At 43.7% G+C, this 19,593-nt stretch overlaps 2 protein-coding genes across 8 annotated transcripts in view; both read right to left on the bottom strand.

Annotated features, from left to right (window-relative positions):
• Positions 1 to 87: 87 nt before the first annotated feature.
• LOC133512467 (protein-L-isoaspartate O-methyltransferase domain-containing protein 2-like) lies at positions 88 to 8,154 on the bottom strand. The gene is made up of 7 exons (XM_061842136.1): positions 7,786 to 8,154; positions 6,572 to 6,732; positions 4,928 to 5,078; positions 4,598 to 4,700; positions 2,681 to 2,852; positions 2,412 to 2,535; positions 88 to 1,236 (listed from the first exon to the last, which is right to left on the bottom strand). The coding sequence occupies exons 2-7, from the start codon at positions 6,725 to 6,727 to the stop codon at positions 698 to 700; spliced, it is 1,245 nt and encodes a 414-aa protein (XP_061698120.1). The 5' UTR covers positions 6,728 to 6,732; positions 7,786 to 8,154; the 3' UTR covers positions 88 to 697.
• A 6,276-nt stretch (positions 8,155 to 14,430) lies between these two features.
• Positions 14,431 to 19,593, bottom strand: part of LOC133512410 (myelin transcription factor 1-like) — a 141,466-nt gene continuing 136,303 nt past the window's right edge. For 6 of the 7 annotated variants that reach the window (XM_061842019.1, XM_061842065.1, XM_061842035.1 and 3 more), the window contains 2 exons: positions 19,034 to 19,177; positions 14,431 to 16,187 (listed from right to left, as the gene is read on the bottom strand). In XM_061842019.1, the coding sequence (XP_061698003.1) occupies positions 16,044 to 16,187; positions 19,034 to 19,177 (288 nt within the window). In that variant the 3' untranslated portion in view covers positions 14,431 to 16,043. The remainder of the gene's footprint in view (positions 16,188 to 19,033; positions 19,178 to 19,593) is intronic. The other variant, XM_061842027.1, reaches the window with a different exon arrangement.

The raw sequence follows: 19,593 nt of genomic DNA, 5'->3' as shown, positions 1-19,593 counted from the left end.
GATCCAGACGTTACCAGGACAATGATTATTGAAAAAAAAAAAAAAAAAGTTTTTGTATTTTCAGTTCAATTTGTTGCCATCTCCAATAACTGAGCCATTTCCTTTTGTATAATGCACTTTTTTATTACAGCAGTCGATAATACAGCTGAGTTTACAAAAACACACGCATTTATTCACCCCTTTCCTGACGCATCATCCAAAAAAATGTTAAAATTGTACACATCAAATCACCACAGCACAAAGATCAAACAAGATGTTAAGCGTGTGGAGTAAAGGCCACACCGAGGGTTGCCGACACGATGCCCGCGGGCACCAGGTTGGTCCCAAGGATCACGTGAGTGGCCTGCGCGCCTTTTCTAAATTAAAAAAAATAATAATAATAGCTTACCGGTAATAGGATATTGAGATTTCCTAGGAATGTTGTAAAAGTGATCATTTGAAGACTTTCGGATTTATCAAGATATTTTTGTCCTACTCTTTCAAATCATCAATAACTGAAAGTTCATTACAACATATAATTAAAAGTAAATTGAGCTAATTAGTTATGTGTGTTAAACTGGTTGCCCATTAATTTCAACCAAGGAAGTATCTTTCGGTTTCCAAAAAGTTGGGGTGACCCCCCCCCCGGTCTGCCGCGAGACAGAGCGAAATTAGGGCTAGCTGACGTCAGGCATGCTGTCCTGCCCTGGCGTGTTGCTCACTTGTTTCTGTAGTACAAGAGAAACCTTTTCAAGGGCTCAGGGAGCGGAAGGCCCAGGATCCTCTCTCTCAACACGTTGACGGCCGGCTGGACCCGGAGAAGCTCTCCGGTCTCCCTCTCCTCCTCCTCCGGCTCCTCTTCAACCTCTTCCTCAACCATCTCCTCTTCCTCCATCAACCCTCGAGCCACCTTTCTATCCCTCCTCCTCTCTCGCCTCGCTTCCCTCTCACCCGCCTCCTCCTCGTCCTCGGCTATCCCTCCCTGGTTATTGTTACTGTCCAGAGAAGCCGGGCTCATACCGGTGCCCACCACCTGACGGGTGGCCAGCACCAGGGCGTTGCAGCGGCGCCGATGCACGCGGCGGCGTTTGAAGCGGGGGCCGTACTTGTGAAGTCCGGCTACGGCCAGGCCCCTCCCCACGCTGAACGAGGAGCCACGGCTGCGGGATTGGCTTTCACCCCCGTCGGAGGTCATTTGAAGCGTATGTCGGATGCAGAAACGAGTCAGTTCCTGTAATGTCCGTACCTCGTACTTTGCTGCAAACAAAACACAAGTAAGTGGGGTGAAAAGGATGTACAGATTAAGCAAAGTACTATATTTTCCGCACCTTAAGCCGCACCGCATTATAAGGCGCACCCCCAATGAATGGCCTATTTCAAAAACTGTTTTCATATATAAGGCGCATCACATTATAAGGCCCATAGAATAGATGCTCCTGGAGTTGCATTATGCATCCATTAGATGGAGCTGCACGAAAGGCTCAATATTGACCCATATAAGGCGCACCTGATTATAAGGCACACTGTCGGCTTGTGAGAAAATTAAAGGATTTTAGGTGCGCCTTATAGTGCGGAAACTACAGGAAGTTTGACTTTTGCTTGATAGCCCTGCTAAAGATCATGGACAACTAAGACCTAAAATAATAAGCCTGCATGTAGTGCAATGATTTTACAGTAGTGCTATTAATCAAATAATAATACAGGGAAGGGACTTATGACAAGTTCCAAATCTAATCTTGTAGTTTAGTGACAGACTACAAAATCATTTGTTCTGTTACTTGAGCTTCATTTTCAAACATTCATACTTCATTATATTTCTGGTAACATTCATTCCACTATAACTGTATTCTAAAAAAGAAAAAAAAAAACATGTTTTTATGCGGCGTCACGGTGGAGCAGCTGGAAAGCCTTGGCCTCACAGTTCTGAAGACCCGGGTTCAATCTCGGCCCTGCCCGTTGGGAGGTTGCATGTTCTCCCTGCGCCTGGGTGGGTTTTCTCCGGGCACTCCGGTTTCCTCCCACACCCCAAAAACATGCAACATTAATTTGACACTCTAAATTGGCCATAAGTATTACGTGAGTGCGACTGTTTGTCTCTATGTACTCTGGCCGACAACCAGGTCAGGGTGTACCCCACCTCCTGCCCGTTGACAGCCTCGTGAGGATAAGCGGAAAAGAAAATTGATGGATGGATAGTTTTGAAATCAGAAGGCAATAAAAAATGGTTTAAGGTGGACTGCAAACAAAAAAATGCTTGCATGATCTCAACATTACTAACGAAGAGAATTAAATTTTTCCAAGCGACATCAAGCATGCTACCCTTTCGCGGGCCAGATGAAATGATGTGGCGGGATCGGTTTTGGGCCCGTGTCCCGAGTGTGATACCTGCTTTTTAGATGCACCGTTGATGAAAAATAAAAATAAAAACTTACGCAGTGGTACAGTCTTGGGTTTGCCATTCACATTGTGTTTCGGCAGTATGAGAGGAGCAAAGGACACAGAAATGATCTTTTTGGTCTCCCAGCTGCTTGGTCCAGTGCGAGTTATCTTAGTAAGCTGAGAAAATACAGCAGAAGGATTTTTTATTGTTTTGTTTTTTTACATACTTTCTGAGGTGCTTTCCAAGCAATAACTATAGTCATAAATGATAGTAATAAATGGTAGTGGTTTCAGTTCATTAGTTCAACAACCACAAACTTACCTTTTCCTCAAGGGGCATTACTAAAATGCCCCCAACCTTAATTAGGTTCTTCATGTATTTCTCATGATCCTTCTGCACCCCCGCCCCACAATACACTCTGTCGTACTGACGGCTCTCCGGAGGGATCTCTAGACAGTTGCCCACCACAAAGGAAGGCTCGCAGAACTCAAATCTGTTTTGAGGCAAAGCGACAACGATAAACATCAACCCTTCGCTCTTGCGCTGAGTGGGCATCCAATTCAATTCAATTCAGAATCAGAGTCCCGTCCCATCTCACAAGATACAGTGAAGAACATAAATATTTGAACACCCGGCTATATTGCAGCTTCTCCCACTTAGAAATCACAGAGGAGTCTGAAATTTTCATGGTAGGTGCAAGTCCACTGTGAGAGAGATCATCTAAAAAGAAAAATCCAGAAATGTATGATTTTTTTTAACGAGTTATTTGTGTGATACAGCTGCAAATAAGTATCTGAACGCCTGAGAAAACCAATGTTAATATTTGGTGCAGTAGCCCTTGTTTGCAATTACAGAGGTCAAATGTTTCCTGTAGTTGTTCACCAGGTTTGCACACATTGCAGGAGGGATTTTGGCCCACTCCTCTACGCAGATCTTCTCTAGATCAGACAGGTTTCTAGGCTGTCGCTGGGAAACACGGAGTTTCAGCTCCCTCCAAAGATTTTCTATTGGCTTTAGGTCTGGAGACTGGCTAGGCCACACCAGAACCTTGATATGCTTCTTATGGAGCTACTCCTTGGTTTTCCTGGCTGTGTGCTTTGGGTCACTGACCCAGCCACGACCAATCTTCAATGCTGTGGCTGAGGGAAATAGGTTGTTCCTCAAAATCTCACAATACTTGGCTGCAGTCATCCTCTCCTTAATATCGTGCAATCGTCCTGTCCCATGTGCTGAAAAACACCCTCAAAGCATGATGCTACCTCCCCCATGCTTCAAAGTAGGGATGGTGTTCTTGGGATGGAACTCATCATTCGTCTTCCTCCAAACACCATTACTGGAATTATGACCAAAATGTTCCATTTTGGTCTCATCTGACCACAAAACCTTCTCCCATGACTCCTCTGTATCATCCAAATGGTCATTGGCAAACTTAAGACGGGCCTTGACATGTGCTGGTTTAAGCAGGGGAACCTTCCTTGCTGTGCATGATTTCAAACCATGACGTCTTAGTGTATTACCAAGGGTCACCTTGGATACAGTGGTCCCAGCTCTTTTCAGGTCATTGACAAAGTCCTGTCGTGTAGTCCTGGGCTGATTCCTCACCTTTTTAAGGATCATTGAGACCCCATGAGGTGATATCTTGCATGGGGCTCCACACCGATTGAGGTTGACAGTCCTGTTTAGTTTCTTCCATTTTCTAATAATTGCTCCAACAGTTGACCTTTTTTCACCAAGTTGCTTGGCAATTTCTCCGTAGCCCTTTCCAGTCGTGTGGAGTTGTACAGTTTTGTCTCTGGTGTCTTCGGACAGCTCTTTGGTCTTGGCCATGTTACTTACTGATTGTTTGGGGTGGACAGGTGTCTTTATGCAGCTAACGACCTCACACAAGTGCATCTGATTCAGGATAATACATAGAGTGGGGGTGGACTTTTAAAAGGCGGACTAACAGGTCTTTGAGGGTCAGAATTCCAGCGGATAGACAGGTGTTCATATACTTATTTGCAGCTGTATCACACAAATAAATCGTTAAAAAAAAAATCATACATTGTGCTTTCTGGATTTTTCTTTTTCGATTATCTCTCTCACAGTGGACATGCACCTACGATGAAAATTTCAGACCCCTCCGTGATTTCTAAGTGGGAAAACTTGCAATATAGCAGGGTATTCAAATACTTATTTTCTTCACTGGATCCCGCATCTTAAAACCAGATAAGATCCCTGAAACATTTTGTTACTCACTTGTCAAAACTGTCACTGGTTTTGATGAAGGAGTCAAGCTTCTGGTAGGCGTACTCAATTACATCCTCATGCAACTCAATCCCATGATTCACTCCAAAAGGTCCTGAAACAATTCGCGCAAAACATGTATTGTATGAGTTGCTAAAAAAAAAAAAAAAACAACAACTTCCTGTTATTTATGTTCAGAACTTTGTATCAACTGTGGTTGTTTTTAAAATGCTCTACAAAAGTTGAGTAACAATACAAAGATACTGCCAGGTTTGCAATTGATGGTTCTGCACTCTCGTTTCAATGCAAGTGTTATAATATGCATTGACATCAATCACCTACCCAGTATGAGGCCCACCATAGTACTGAGATAGCCTGTCCCACTGCCAAGGTTCAGGAAGGAGATACGAGGGTGGAGGTCCAAAGCCTCCATCACCTCTGAGTAGATACAAGGAGCTGACAAGTGAATGTTCCCATGTCGCCATGCCAAGTCCTAAATATCAACAAAGATGAAGCTTGTTGATCAAATTAAAAGCAGTCAAAAATATTGTAGTACAATAGTGTTCATAATCTCCTCTTGTTTTCTCACTTTCCAGCACGATCCTGTCGCTGTTTAAAGGTCGACTGTCATGAAACGCATGATTTTTAGTATGTTATTAATGAAAAAAAAAAAAAAACCCACAGCCGGTATGGACCCATGTGTTTTTTCACCACAAAACATGATTTTGACGTGTATGGCTTTTTGTAACTCCCGCCATGAAAATCTTCGAGGGATTTGTTTTCGACAAGAAGCAGGAAGTGACGTACTGGGCAGTAGCGCACTCAAGCGGTCTTGTCTGTTTATACTAGTTTTACCTGCTGGAAGGTAGAGCGTTGTTCCTTCGTGTTAGCCAAAAGCTCGTTGTATTGCTGGATATTGCTCGAACACTCGGGTGGATGGATTCGCTCTTCATACTTTTCCAAAAGACCCGGTTTGTCGTGAAAAATTGATTGCACAGGTGCAAAGGACGAGAGCTTCGTGAGCTCCAAATGAGAGGTAGTTGTGTATACAGCTACTAAAAAAAAAAAAAAAAAAAAAAATAGTTTGGAGGTGGGGGGGGGCGTAATCTGTAAATCAGGGGTGCCAAATGTGTCGATGCGCCACTCCGGCCGAAGCCATGATCGGCAGATGCAGTGCCGGGCTGTGGTGGCTCATCTCCACCGCAGAGATGGATCGGACGGGGAGGCGATTTGGCCGGGGCGTCGTCGTCACTCGCCTTGTTGTTTTTAATCACTGCCGCGGAGTTGGATTGGGCGAGGATGTGGTTTGATCAAATGTGGTTTGGCCGTGATCTGCATATCATCGAAATATGGCTCAAAACAATAGGGTAATAATGCCCCGGTAACTTCACTCGTGTGATGTTCTCTTCTTCGAAAAGAGCTTCCGTGTCAGGAGGGGCGTGTTCGTCTCCCGTAGAAAGTGGCACAGCGTGTTTTCAATGGCGAATGTCCCAGTGTTACATCACGCACAGAAGATGCAGTCAATATGGCTACCACTTGAATGTCGAATGAGACTTGCGCAACTTTGCGCATAGATGATGCGCTCTCCGCTCATGTTTATTTTTTCGCATAGACATTGAAGTGAATAATGTTATATGTATTTCTCATTACAGTATCTATTTTAGAATGTTTATGGACATGACACTTGGGCTTTAAGAATCTCTGCCTGTCAAGGTCATCGCTACCAATGAGGTCAGCGCACAGTACAGTACTTCCTTCCTAACGCTGACGTTTGCATTATGCGTATATAAATACACGGTGATCCACTATACCGTGAACTAACATAATGTGGATTGTCATGTACTTGGACTTGTTTTGGCTCACTTCTGAAGATGAGCAAGAACTACGGTTGGCCTAAAGGTGGCCACACCAGGCAATAATGAAATTAGAAATGAGTTGATCGAGCTCGTCTGTTCATTTGGACTGACTTGATTTCACGTCACTCACCTTGTAGGCGTTCTCTCTGTATTCATCCAGGTAATAGTCGGCGCGGTCGATGGCGCGAAAAGCCCGCTCCACCAGGTCCGAGCGGATGTAGTAGGCCTCTTTCAGGTTGTCGATCAAGTCATCATTGTCCTCCCCGGCGCTGACAGCTCCGCCCATGATGCCTAACAGTGACGGGAAACATATAATGTAATTTACACAATGTGAAAAGAAACAGCTTCTTTTCTTTTATATCTTCTGCCAACGTGTATTTAGGTCTGCTCTTGCATTCGAAACAAGATCCAGTGTGGTAAAAGTGGATTTATGTAAATGCAACCCTGCTGATCGTGAGGGTGACGTGTGATTCCCAAACAGAGGAAAGTGTTTGAAATTGCCGAGCTTGTTTTTACAAGTCTTAAATAGCGGGATACATGCAGCCCAACATGTCTTTTTATCTGGCTCAGGAAAGTTCGCCATTATGGAAATTGACTCCTGTTCAAAATACTAACCAAATGCGGGGTGGAAATATGTAATGCTCCTCGCTGAGTTTTCTTAGCCATACCTTTTTTTTTTTTTTTACATGAATAATTGAGGTTGGGGCCCCTTGAGGTCGAAACCCCGCTTTTGGCGGCTTATGGAAGTGGAGGCGGGTGTGAAAGAAGGCAGCATTTGTGCTTCAGGGTGGTGTTAAAAACAACAGCAAAGACCCTGACAACAGGAAGAAGGTCACACAATCCATTAGAGAACATATAAATGCGAATAGCCCCGTTTGGTTGCAGACGTGGAGTGAGACGTTCACACTTCTCTGGAAATCCCAGAGAGGCCGCAGAGCGGCGCTGTGAGCGTTTTTTCCATCCGGCTGCGGGAAGCACCTTTGGTCGAGTGGGCTACTCGGGGAGCCACTTCCTGCAAAGCTCTGCTATTTCCAGACCGAGTAAATTAGCTTTGGGGTCCAATCCCAGGAGGTGGCCACATTATCGCTCCGTTTCACCGCACACCTGCACCACTTCAGCTCCAATTAGCGTCGCTCAAGTGCTTTTGAGATTTGTGACGTTCACGCGCAAGATCGCCGTCATCATCATCATAATCATCATCAGCAGCAGCAGCCCAAATCATTAAACCAAGCTACGTTCGAAGGAAAAACGAAAGTGTCGTCGTCTTCGCGAGGCAAAATCGAAACAAAGCCGTTTACAAACGATCCAATTAAGTGCTTGCAAACGAGGTTAGGGGATACGTGCCTTAAAGAGCCGCCGATGGAGTCTTTCTGTGTGCGATCTCTCGGGCGAGCAGTCTCTCGTTGTTCGCGGATCCAGTCTGAAACACACCGCGGCTGGATGTAAACATTGGGCCAGCTGACGCTCTGACGTCACGCGCAAGGCACGTCCAGAGCACGAGCAAGCGGCCAGCCTCGGACGCGTTCGCTTGCAGCCTTGACGCGCTCGTTGGCGTTGGGCAGTCACGGGAAGTCGCGCACGTCATGTGCTAAAATCGCACCGAGCGTTCCTTTTCTTCGTGGCGAAGTCGAAAAACGTCACACCGTTGTCGTCCCTCGGCAAAAAAGTTATCGGTCCGTTGAAAGGCGATTGGATATGCGGGAGTCACGTGCCGAGACAAATGGTATCACCTCAGCCAATCACGGGAGGAAGGAATCACTCCCGGAAATGATCTCTTTCCCCGCCCATCGTTTAAAATAATAATAATAATAATAAATCCAAAATCATGTCGTGGAGACAATGTCCAACGCGTTGCTGCCCTAAAATGCACATTTCATTGACGAATGGATCCTTTGCAACCCCAATTCTTTAAGTCCTTTATTTTTCACTGGTTAGAGCGTCTGCTTCACGGTTTTGAAAACTGGGGTTCAAATCCCGGCCCCGTCTGTGTTGGAGTTTGCGTGGGTTTTCTCTGGGCGGTTGTTGAACGTCTTGCGGTGTGAGCTTTTGTAACAGTTCCTGGATAACTTCTTTTATTTAGCTTTATCCAGCCATGTTTATTTTGGGTTCGGAAAATAACGATCGTGCTCAACGCCTCGTGCCAACTAACCCGGAAACGGAACATAATCGAAACAGTCATCGCAGATAACATAGTGGTCAGGGTAACACTGCCCTCTGCAGGACACAATGAGTAAGGGCACACATAACACGTTGACATTTAGCAGCAGTTTGTAGCGTTTCCGCTTTTGTTGTAGTGTTTTGCGCTTTACAGCCACCGTAGTTTCCTCCCAGATCCTCAAAACATGCATGGTAGGTTAATTAAAGACCCTGAATTGCCCTCGGGTGTGAATGTGAGTGCAAATGGTTGTTTGTGTCTATGTACCCTGCGATTGGCTGGCAACCACTTCAGGGTGTTCCCAGAATGCCCCCACGTGAGGATGAGCAGCTCAGAAAATGCATGGATTATTATACAATACCGTACACGCAACATCACGAGTGCATATTGCATTAAAAAAACAAATACAAATCAACAAATTTATAAAGACAAATGGCCGATGTCAGAAGTAAAAATGTAATATATTTTTTAAAAAACTAATATAATCTTGGTCTTGACGGCTTTCTTTTTTTAACAGTAGTTATTGACATGAAATATAGTTGCAGTTATTTCATAAAGACATTTGTTTTGGGGACTTAATGATCCATTTTAGAGGAAGCGAGGACAGTAACACTTAAACACCATAAACATACGCTAGCAAATATTTTTGGGAGTGCTTTCGGGGGGGGGTGAAGCCCCCATAAAATAGCCTTAGCAATGCCACTGCACCAATCTAATGTTGTGGCGAAGATAAATGTAGTGAATGTTTGTTGATTTCACTATTATTTGTATTATAAGTATGAATAGTTAATATAGGGACTTGTGAGGACTAATAATCAATAATCTTTAAGACAGAGTAATTCCATCCATATATACATACATTTTCTGAGCCGCTTATCCTTACGAGGGTCGCAGGTACAGAGTAATTCCTGTATAATAATCTAATCAAATAATATATGTGACTATTGATTCAATCATACTTTTATCTCTATAGGTCATATAATGAGAATTTTTGTTTGCTTCTTAGGGAAAAGGAAGTTTTGTGAATAGGGATTGGCTGAGAGTCATAACTGTATTAACCATAAAGCCATAACGCAGTGCCGCGAAGAAGTACGTGACTTCACAAATTCTTTTGCAGAGTTTCCACAATTTAAGTTCATCCAACAAATCGGGCACAGATAACTGAATAAAAAATGTGAAATACAGTTTTTGCTTGGCATGGTAGGTGGAAATAAAGTGTTGCAGCCCTGTGTGAAAAACAAATTAAATCATGAGTTGACTGTGAGTAATCCCATTTTTGGTAGAGGAGAATTGCTGACATCTTGGATGGGGCTGTGGATGATGCTGATGGTTTGAACACAAAGGTCTGCTTTGAATGCCAGTAGAAGTTAGAACACAATACACCGTATTGGAACAGTTTTAGCCCCGTTTCACAGTGGCTTTAAAAGTAAATCAGTGAAAGATTTTTAAACATTCAGCGGTCAAAAGTCACAAAGGATAAATATGAGGTAAATTCTGTCTCGGGCGGCACGGTGGAGCAGCTGGTAAAGCGTTGACCTCAGTTCTGAGGACCCAGGTTTCATCCCGCCCCACCTGTGTAGCGTTTGCATGTTCTCCCCGTGCCTGCGTGGGGGTTCTCCAGGCACTCTGGTTTCCTCCCACATATCCCCAAAACATACATTAATTGGACACTCTAAATTGCCCCTAGGTGTGATTTTGATTGTGGCTGTTTTTCTTGATGTGCCCTGCAATTGGCTGGCAACCAGTTCAGGGTGTACCCTGCCGACTGCCCGGTAACATTGGCATTGGCTTCGGCACTCCTGCGACCCTTGTGAGGATAAGCCGCTTAGAAAATGGATGGATGGATGAGATGAAACTGTCTCATGCAAATACTGAGTACGGCTTTCGTTATCTTGATGACCTGGGGTGAAGCTCGAGCATGCATTGAGGCGATTGGCCACACCAATCTTTGCCAATTTAGCATCTTTTTTTAAAATTCTTTATTTAGGCCTAGCCATGTTTTTTTGTGTTGTTGAAGACTTCCGGAGACTGTGAGACTCCCTTCAAGGCAGGAGATCTTCACCCCTTGCAAGATGCCCAATGTAAATGATCTCACCACGAGGAAAGTTTGCTTGTTTTTCCACCAGAGGTCAGTACAGTCCTACAGGAAAGCTGCCTGGCATGCAATTGGACACCAGTCACAACAATCTGCTGTCCCCATTTTGGAAAGTGTGATTGTCAATTCTCCTTAGCCATACGTAGAAATGTAATTGTGGTCATATCTATCCATCCATTCATTTTCTTTGCTGCTTATCCTCACTTGGGTCACTGGGAGTGTTGGAGCCTATCCCAGCTGTCAACCACCCTGAACTGGTTGCCAGCCAATCGCAGGGCAGATAGAGACAAAGAGACGCACTCACAATCACACCTAGGGGCAATTTAGAGTGTCCAATTAATGTTGCATGTTTTTGGGATGTGGGAGGAAACCAGAGTACCCGGAGAAAACCCACGCAGGCACAGGGAGAACATGCAAACTCGACATTGGCAGGGCCAGGATTGAACCCGGGTCCTCAGAACTGTGAGGCCAACACTTAAGCAGCTGAGTCACTGTGCTGTTATGCTCATATACAAATAATACATTTGAACTAAGTTTATTTCAACCTTTATGTTTTAAAAGCCCCCCAGTTAACCAATCTTTGGCCACATTAAAAATGACTCATATCAGACTGAACTATTGAACAGAAAAAGTGCAGGCAAATATATATATATATTATATATATACACACACACTGCTTGCACCAGGTTTCTGCATGAGATGGTTTCTACAGATTCATTTTCATCAAGTATAACGCAGTCGCAAAAGACTGAAAGGGCAGATTGGTCACTTGTCTATGATTCTTTATTTGTGTGTTTCATAAAGAACATTTAAAATGATTCATACGCCCACAATAACTGACATCACTTCTCTGGGTTAGAACACTGACACGGGAACATGGAAACATGTACACAGGTTCACAAACACACGGTCACAAATTCGGTCCAAACTACATTATCTTAGTTGGAAAAAAACAAAACAAAAAAAAAAAGGCAATCAAATTTTGAAACCATAAAGAAAAAAAAAAAAAGACCCCGAGGACACACAGCCAAGACTGGTCCCGCTTTATAAAATGGTGCAGTAGCAAAGAAACAACCACATCTACAAAAGTAACAAGTTACCCTACAATCTATCATTGTGGAAGTGCTTGTAAGTTTGGAAGTTTTGCACTCATTCAAAAAAGATATCAATATCAATGGTTAGAAAATCACCAGTAAAAATAGCTCATCTCTGTAAAAATGTGCTAGCGGGACGAGCCTTGGCTGCGGATGCATTTCCTTTTTGTCAGAAACTATTTATGACCAAATTGTCTTCAATACAACAACTATAACACTGTATCCTCTTAATATAAATATGTACAGACTTCCACTTGTGTTCAAAATAATGCCCTGCACACTGATGCAGTATCTAGGGGTGGTGTTTTTTTTTTTTATTTTTCAAATTCCCTCACAGCGACTGTCCATGCAGTTTGGTACCTGAATCAACAGACGAGACATTTTTTTTTTTGTCCTGACCAAAAATGTTGCCTGTATGTCAGGTTTTGTTACGACGCGTCCTCTGCTAAAGAGATCCGGTCCAAACTGTGTAGCAGTGTTCGAAACGGTGTAAACATACCATTATTTTTCAATGGGTGGCATGAGAAAGGCACACATGATAAAGACCACACAGCTTGAAACTACAGCGGGAGGGAGATGGGGGCTAGGGGGGCGGTGGGGGCTCTTTTGGTTTTAGTCAGCTTGATGAAAAGTCCCACACAAACTTTTGTCGTTTTACACCATCAGGTCCACACCGTGTGTGAGGAAATCCTGGACTAAAACCAGAAAGCAAATCCCACATTTTTATTTTTTTGTATTTCACTTTGAACTCGCTGCTGGATTTTGGTCCAGGCTGGTTTCCCTGAAAGCGACACTACGTCAAAAAAATATGTAAATAAATAAAATATGGGTGGGGGTGTGGGGGAAATAGTGGGCATTGACCGCATTGTTTTTAAAGGACATTTCCACACTTACAACAGTAATAATGCGACTCCTGACTTCATCGTTGGGCAATTTCATGTAAATAAGCAAACATACAGCGTGTGGGCGCAGAACGAGTGCCCCTGGACTAATGTGTCTGACATTTTTTGTTTTTACAGCCTCTGCGATAATAATTTTCACACCTCGCCAGACCGTTCCATCGAGCAGTTTAAAAGGGGTCACTCCGTATCAAATAGATTGGGTGAGTATTCAGTCCCGGATTGCATTGTGGCGTATTTCGAGAGAGAGGGAGAAAGAAAGAGAGAATATGCTACTTTGTTAACCAAATGCATTCAAAGCATCTTTCCCGAGGAAAGGTTACACAAGGCATGAAGAGAAGGGGGACCGGGAGGGCGAGTCATAAAAAAAAAAAGCTTTTGACATTCTTTTGAGCGATGGATTCATATTTATGCAACAAACACCTCCCAAAAGAGAAAGATTGTGCAGCCTGGGCAAATCCATTTATTTCCCACTCCTACACAGACTTTGCCTTCTTGCTTAATGCCCCCAGGCCTCAGCGGACTGCTGACCTCAGGGGTGGGTTGTTAGTGAAACAATTTTGCTTCCTTCTATTTTTCTGACAGCACAGGCCACAGAATCAAGGACCAAACAGGATTCAAATGCTGGCATTTTCAACAGTTCTTCAGAAAGTGCACATAGGAATTTCATTCTACATTTGCTAGAAGCACACCGACAACATGCCTTTGACATCAGAACGACACACGGGGGATCGTACCGCACACCACAGTAAGCTGCGACAAACCACTCAGAAGGCAGGTCGAACACTTAAAAAGTCTCCTATACTCGCTCATTGGAACATTAAAGAGGACCAGCTGGTCGGGACCAGTAACATTACAATAACTGCACAACATAGCCAAACAACATGTGCAGGAGATGATTCGGGAGCCGCCTTTTCCGCCCCTCGTTTTCCATATTTTTTAACCATTTTTTTTTTCCATTAACTCGACAGTAAGTTACATGTTACACAAATAAAGCCAAACATCTAGTATCAATCTCAGATTCGGTACGACATACTTTTTTTCACATCTCTGGATTATTGACAGACAACTGAAATCAAGCGGGGGAGCGGGGACCACTTTTCTAGGATAATGTGACGAATAACTTTGCCCAATTGCCTTCAACTCGAGCGCACGTTGTGTTTAAAGCCACAGTTGAACGGGTCTTTGTGTAACTTGCCTCCGACTGCTAACAGCCCTCGCGTCCCTCGGACGCAGCGAGCGATGCTTTGAAAAGGAGTCGAAGCGCCAGTCCACAATTACACTGGAAAAATATATGTATGTTTATATTCATATATATATAGCATTTTTAAAATCTATTTATACAGAATGAATATAGAGCGTACTTATGGCCGTCTCGGCAGACAAATAAAGGCATCTGAAACAATCAGCGCTCTCTCTCGATGCCGCGGCCCTCTCGGGACCAGGCACCGGAGCTTTGCAGAAATGCCAAGAATCTGGAAATAAAATTTTAGTGGCACTTTGTGCATCAAAAAAAAATTAAAGATCTACAGTAAGGCTACAAGGGTGTGTATTTTTGTCAAACGGAGGCCATCTTACAGTTTGCTTTGTGTATGCGTGTGCGTGTGTTCGAAAGCCAACCTTAACGTCGCAAGTGCACGGATGCATCATTGGACTGGAATAACAAATTATTAAAAAAAAAAAAAAAAAAGCTACTGAATGCATTATGTAAGCATCTTGAGTACATTAAGGAGGTTTGGGGTGAGTTATGGTGGCTGCTACAAAAGGCTTGGGGAGGTCACTTCTTTTTGACGAGTTTCCTTGGTTTTCCGTCACGCAAGCAAACATGAGCTGGCGTAAACAACACAGAGAGCAGATTGCAACACAACAGTAATAACTTTTTTTTTTTTTTTTTTTGGGAATCAGCTCCAGGCACACCTACGCAGTTAGGCCTAAGTCATCAAACAATACCTGTGCTGATTTTTCTGTCTTTTATTTAAATATTAGCAGTGGACCTTTTAAGACTACTCAGACTCATCATAGTCACATCACACACATAAATAACAAAATAAATATACAGCCATCAGTCAATTTCTTTCATATTAAATAAATAATAAATACATTATTTCCTCATTTTTTTTCCAGTAGTGTGTTTAGCAACGCGCCGGTACCAGAAAGCACAAAATTAAAATGAAAAAAAAAAAAAAAAAAAAAGAATAATGGGCAAAAGGTGTCTTCTTGTTATAAAACATTTGTTTTAAAAAGTAGTTTAAAAAAAATATGCCTTGACGTTTATCTATAAAGATTCTCAAGACATCTGTAAATTGCTTCCATATTAATCAGTAAAGATGCATTCTTTTTGTGTTACAAATTCAATAAATAAATTGCTTCAAATAAATAAACCTCAATAACATAAGTGTCAATAAGTTACAATTTAAAAGTTCACAAATTTAAATAATCCATATATCACAATAGTTATCGTACCACAAAACTATTCAATGAAATTAAGTGCAATTCCTATGTTGATATAAATACTATTGATATGACTTAACTCAAGTTGCAATGCGTGCACACGATGACGACGCGCGTGTCTGTTTTGGAAACCATGAAACAAAAGTGTGTGTATGTGCTGCTGCTGCTGCTGCTTATGTCGCATGGAGATCGAACGCAACCTTTGCCGGCCCTGGATCAGCTCGCCACTCGGAACGCGTTCACAAAACGGGATCAGCGTCGCACTGAGTCCTTTGGTGTGGTGGTGACAAAAAGCCAACGCACGCTGAAGTCAGTGCATGCTCCGTATTGCTCGGTTGCGTGGGTGTGTGTGTGTGTGTGTGTGTGGTCGCTGGGCTGTTAAAAGAGCTGGTGAACACACACATACTTGCCACAGTGAATGCTACAGAACTAACGTTCAACTCCTCTTCCGTTACAAGTCTGCCATCCGCCACGTTTGGAGGAAACAAAAACAAACAAAATAACAAACTGATAAAAAGGATCACCTGGGCAACAGTGAAATTGTCCTCAAACACATCTCGCGAGATGTCCGAGTGAGCGTACAGCATACCGAACGCCCATGACACGTTAGCTTATTGTAGCCTTCTCGTCCAGCCGTTCTTCCTGAAGGATTCCTTTATTTCTCCGCATCTTCACTGATCCCAGAAGCAGCATCGTGGGGGATTTTGGTCCGCGTCCTTTTCTGCTCAACAGATTGCTCCCTGGGTTGTGTTTATTTATATAACCTGAATTCCCTTTTTCTTGTTTTTGATTTATATTACTTGATATATTTCAAGATCCCTGTGACTCTGTCATGGTCTTTAGGACAGCTTCGCTCTTCCACATGTGTGTGCGTGTGTCTGTGTGTGTATGTGTGTGTGAGTGTTTTCTCAGACTTTGATACCCTTCACAGCTTTGTTGATGCTCTCCAGTAGGGCCTTGTTTTCGGGGCTCTGGAAGCAGTCTTTGTTGGTGTACATGTCGGTCAGAGTGTTCACGTAGCTGTCGAAGTTCTGCTCCGTGATGGGCTCCTGCTGTGGTGCAGACGACAACTACTCTCAACTGAGAACAAGTAGCAGGACTAATAGCCGGGATGGGACTGGAATACGCCAAAGCGTGTTTGGGCACAAGCACTATGGGCTCTATTTTCTTGAACGGTGCCCTGCGCCAGAGGCAAGTTACATCGGTGTTGGTAATTTTGGAGACGTGAGCGGAGTGGGCGGGTAGCGGCATTGTCACAGGTGTCAAACTCGAGGCCCAGAGGCCAGATCTGGCCTACCGCATGATTTTACACTGAAGAAAATAAGTATTTGAACACCCTGCTATATTGCAAAGTCTCCCACTTAGAAATCCTGGAGGGGTCTGAAATTTTCATCGTAGGTGCATGTCCACTGTGAGAGAGATCATCTAAAAAGAAAAATTTCAGATTTTTTCACTATTTGTGTGATACAGCTGCAAATAACTGTTTGAACACCTGAGAAAACCAATGTTAATATTTGGTACAGTAGCCTTTGTTTGCAATTATGGAGGTCAAACGTTTCCTGTAGTTGTTCACCAGGTTTGCACATATTACAGGAGGGATTTTGGCCCACTCCTCCACACAGATCTTTTCTAGATCAGACAAGTTTCTGGGCTGTATCTGAGAAACACAGAGTTTCAGCTCCCTCCAAAGATTTTCTAATGGGTTTGGGTCTGGAGACTGGCTAGGCAACACCAGAAACCTTCATACGCTTCATTCACTCCTTGGTTTTCCTGGCTGCGTGCTTGGGGTCATTGACCCAGCCACGACCCATCTTCAATGGGCTGACTGAGGGAAAGAGGTTGTTCCCCAAAATCTCACAATACATGGCCACGGTCATCCACTCGTTGATACAGTGCAGTCGTCCTGTCACATGTGCAGAAAAACACCCCCAAAGCATGATGCTACCTCCCACATGCTTCACAGTAGGGATGGTGTTCTTGGGATGGAACTCATCATTCATCTTCTTCCAAACATGGTTACTGGAATTATGACCAAAAAGTTCCATTTTGGTCTCATCTGACCACAAAACTTCCTCCCATGACTCCTCCGTATCATCCAAATGGTCATTGGCAAACTTAAGACGGGCCTTGACGTGTGCTGGTTTAAGCAGGGGAACCTTTCGTGCCTTGAATGATTTCAAACCATGACGTCTTCATGTATTACCAACGGTCACCTTGAATAGTGGTCCCAGCTCTTTTCAGGTCACTGACCAAGTCCTGTCGTGTAGTCCTGGGCTGATTCCTCACCTTTCTAAGGATCATTGAGACCCCACGAGGTGATATCTTGCATGGGGATCCACTTCGATTGAGATTGACCGTCATAGTTCCATTTTTCTAATGATTGCTCCAACAGTGGACTTTTTTTCTCCAAGCTGCTTGGAAATTTCTTCGTAGCCCTTTCCAGCCGTGTCGAGTTGTATAATTTTTTCTCTGGTGTCTTTGGACAGCTCTTTGGTCTTGGCCGTGTTACAAGTTTGAGTCTTACTGATTGTATGGTGTCAACATGTGTCTTTATGCACCTAAGGACCTCACACAGGTGCATCTGATTCAGGATCATACATGTAGTGGAGGTGGACTTTTAAAGGCGGACTAACAGGTCTTTAAGGGTCAGAATTCTACCTGATAGACAGGTGTTCAAATACTTATTTGCAGCTGTATCACACAAATAAATCATTTAAAAAAGCATACATTGTGATTTCTGGATTTTTATGTTTAGATTATCTTTCTCACAGTGGCCATGCACCTAAGATGAACATTTCAGACCCATCCATGATTTCTAAGTGGGAGAATTTGCAATATAGATGGGGTTCAAATACTTATTTTCTTCACTGAATGCGGAGAGGCAAATCATGTGCATCAACTTCCATGATTTTTTTTCACATCTGTACCAAAATTTCAAATTGTCATATCATAAATGATAACGTTGAGCTATTACAATCATTTTGGGGTTAGCAAACAACAATAGTTGGAAAAACCAATTACCCCTGATTTCTGATTCCAAAACTAGTTCGTCTATTTCATGTGTAAATATGATGAGGCGGATAAAGATTTTTATCGTTTCACAGCCCCAATGGGCCTTTGAGGGAAACCGCAAGTACAATGTGGCCCGCGGCAAAGATGAGTTTGACACCCCTTAGCGTTGTGGAAGTGTTTCCTGCCAACCTGAGTCGCCGCCAATCAAAGCAGCGCCCCTTGTTCCGTTTAAAGGTGATGGACGAGTGCCTTCCACCATCTCCAACTAAAGCCAAGAGAGCTGGCACTGTGGAACCCGGCTCAAAATCGCACTTAAAGTTTTGATAGTACGGTGTTAATATTAGTCTGAGAACTGGGAAAGGCTCCAGCACGCCCGCGACACTAGCGAGGATAAGCGGTAGAGAAAATGGACGGATGATTTAAATTAGATGGTCACACAAACATTGAGCGCAAGAGCGCGAGCTGCTGTGCCTGAGTGGAGCATTTCCCAGACACTATGAGCAGGTACCCGAATTAAATACAGAAACATTTGGTGATAACTGCTGGCAGCTTAAATATGTCCACGGAGTTCAGCGTTTGCCTCCACCCAATCAAATTCATCCAAATCGCATTCGACTAACAGTCTATTCAGCGCCAGAACTGAGACGTGATCTTGGCAGGTGTAAGTTTCGATTGATTTTCTGCCGCCAAATTTCTCATTCCGCCTCTACAAGGACAGACACTCCCATGCTGCAAATTGTCAAACAAGCGTGGCGAGCCTTGTGCTTGCATGAATATATGGATCCACCAATATTTGGAATTTGAAAATAGAGGCCTCAGTGTGTGCGTGTGTGTGTGTGTGTGTGTGTGTGTGTGTGTGTGTGTCAGTGTGAATCGACTAACTCACCATGTGTGGCACACGTATGTTAGCCAGGCTACGGATCAGGGCCCGGCTCAGACCGGAAAGCTCCATGAACAGAGCCTCGTTCTGCTCCTCGATCATCTTGTTCTCGTGCTCGATGTTCTTCAAATTCTTTTCCATCGAAGTGATCTGCAACGCAAACAAGTTGCCCGTGTTAGGGGTCATGCTCCCTCGTCACCATCATATCAGACGCGGCACGGTGTTTGCTCATGGACAGTCCATAAATGCAGTACCTGGTGCTGGAGACCGACTTGTTAAAATAAATACCAAGAGGAACCATATTTGGCTCTGGGGTGAAATTTCAAGATGAACCAAGAATCTACTGTTCTTAAAGGTCAAGGTTAATGAAAAAACGGCAGCCGTTATGGACTCATCCGTTTTTTCACTACATGATTTTGACGTCGATGGCTTTTTGTAACTCCCGCCATGAAAATCCTCTCAAGGGATTTTTATCGAGAGGAAGCAGGAAGTGAGGTAAGGGGCAGGAGCGCCCTCTAGCAGACTCGTTTGTTTCTATTAGCTTTGGCTGCGGGAAGCTAGCTCGT

Source organism: Syngnathoides biaculeatus, chromosome 2 (genome assembly GCF_019802595.1).
Source record: "Syngnathoides biaculeatus isolate LvHL_M chromosome 2, ASM1980259v1, whole genome shotgun sequence".
NCBI classification, from domain to species: domain Eukaryota; kingdom Metazoa; phylum Chordata; class Actinopteri; order Syngnathiformes; family Syngnathidae; genus Syngnathoides; species Syngnathoides biaculeatus.
Note: the sequence above shows the minus strand (reverse complement) of the source record. Positions and strands in the feature narration are given on the sequence as shown.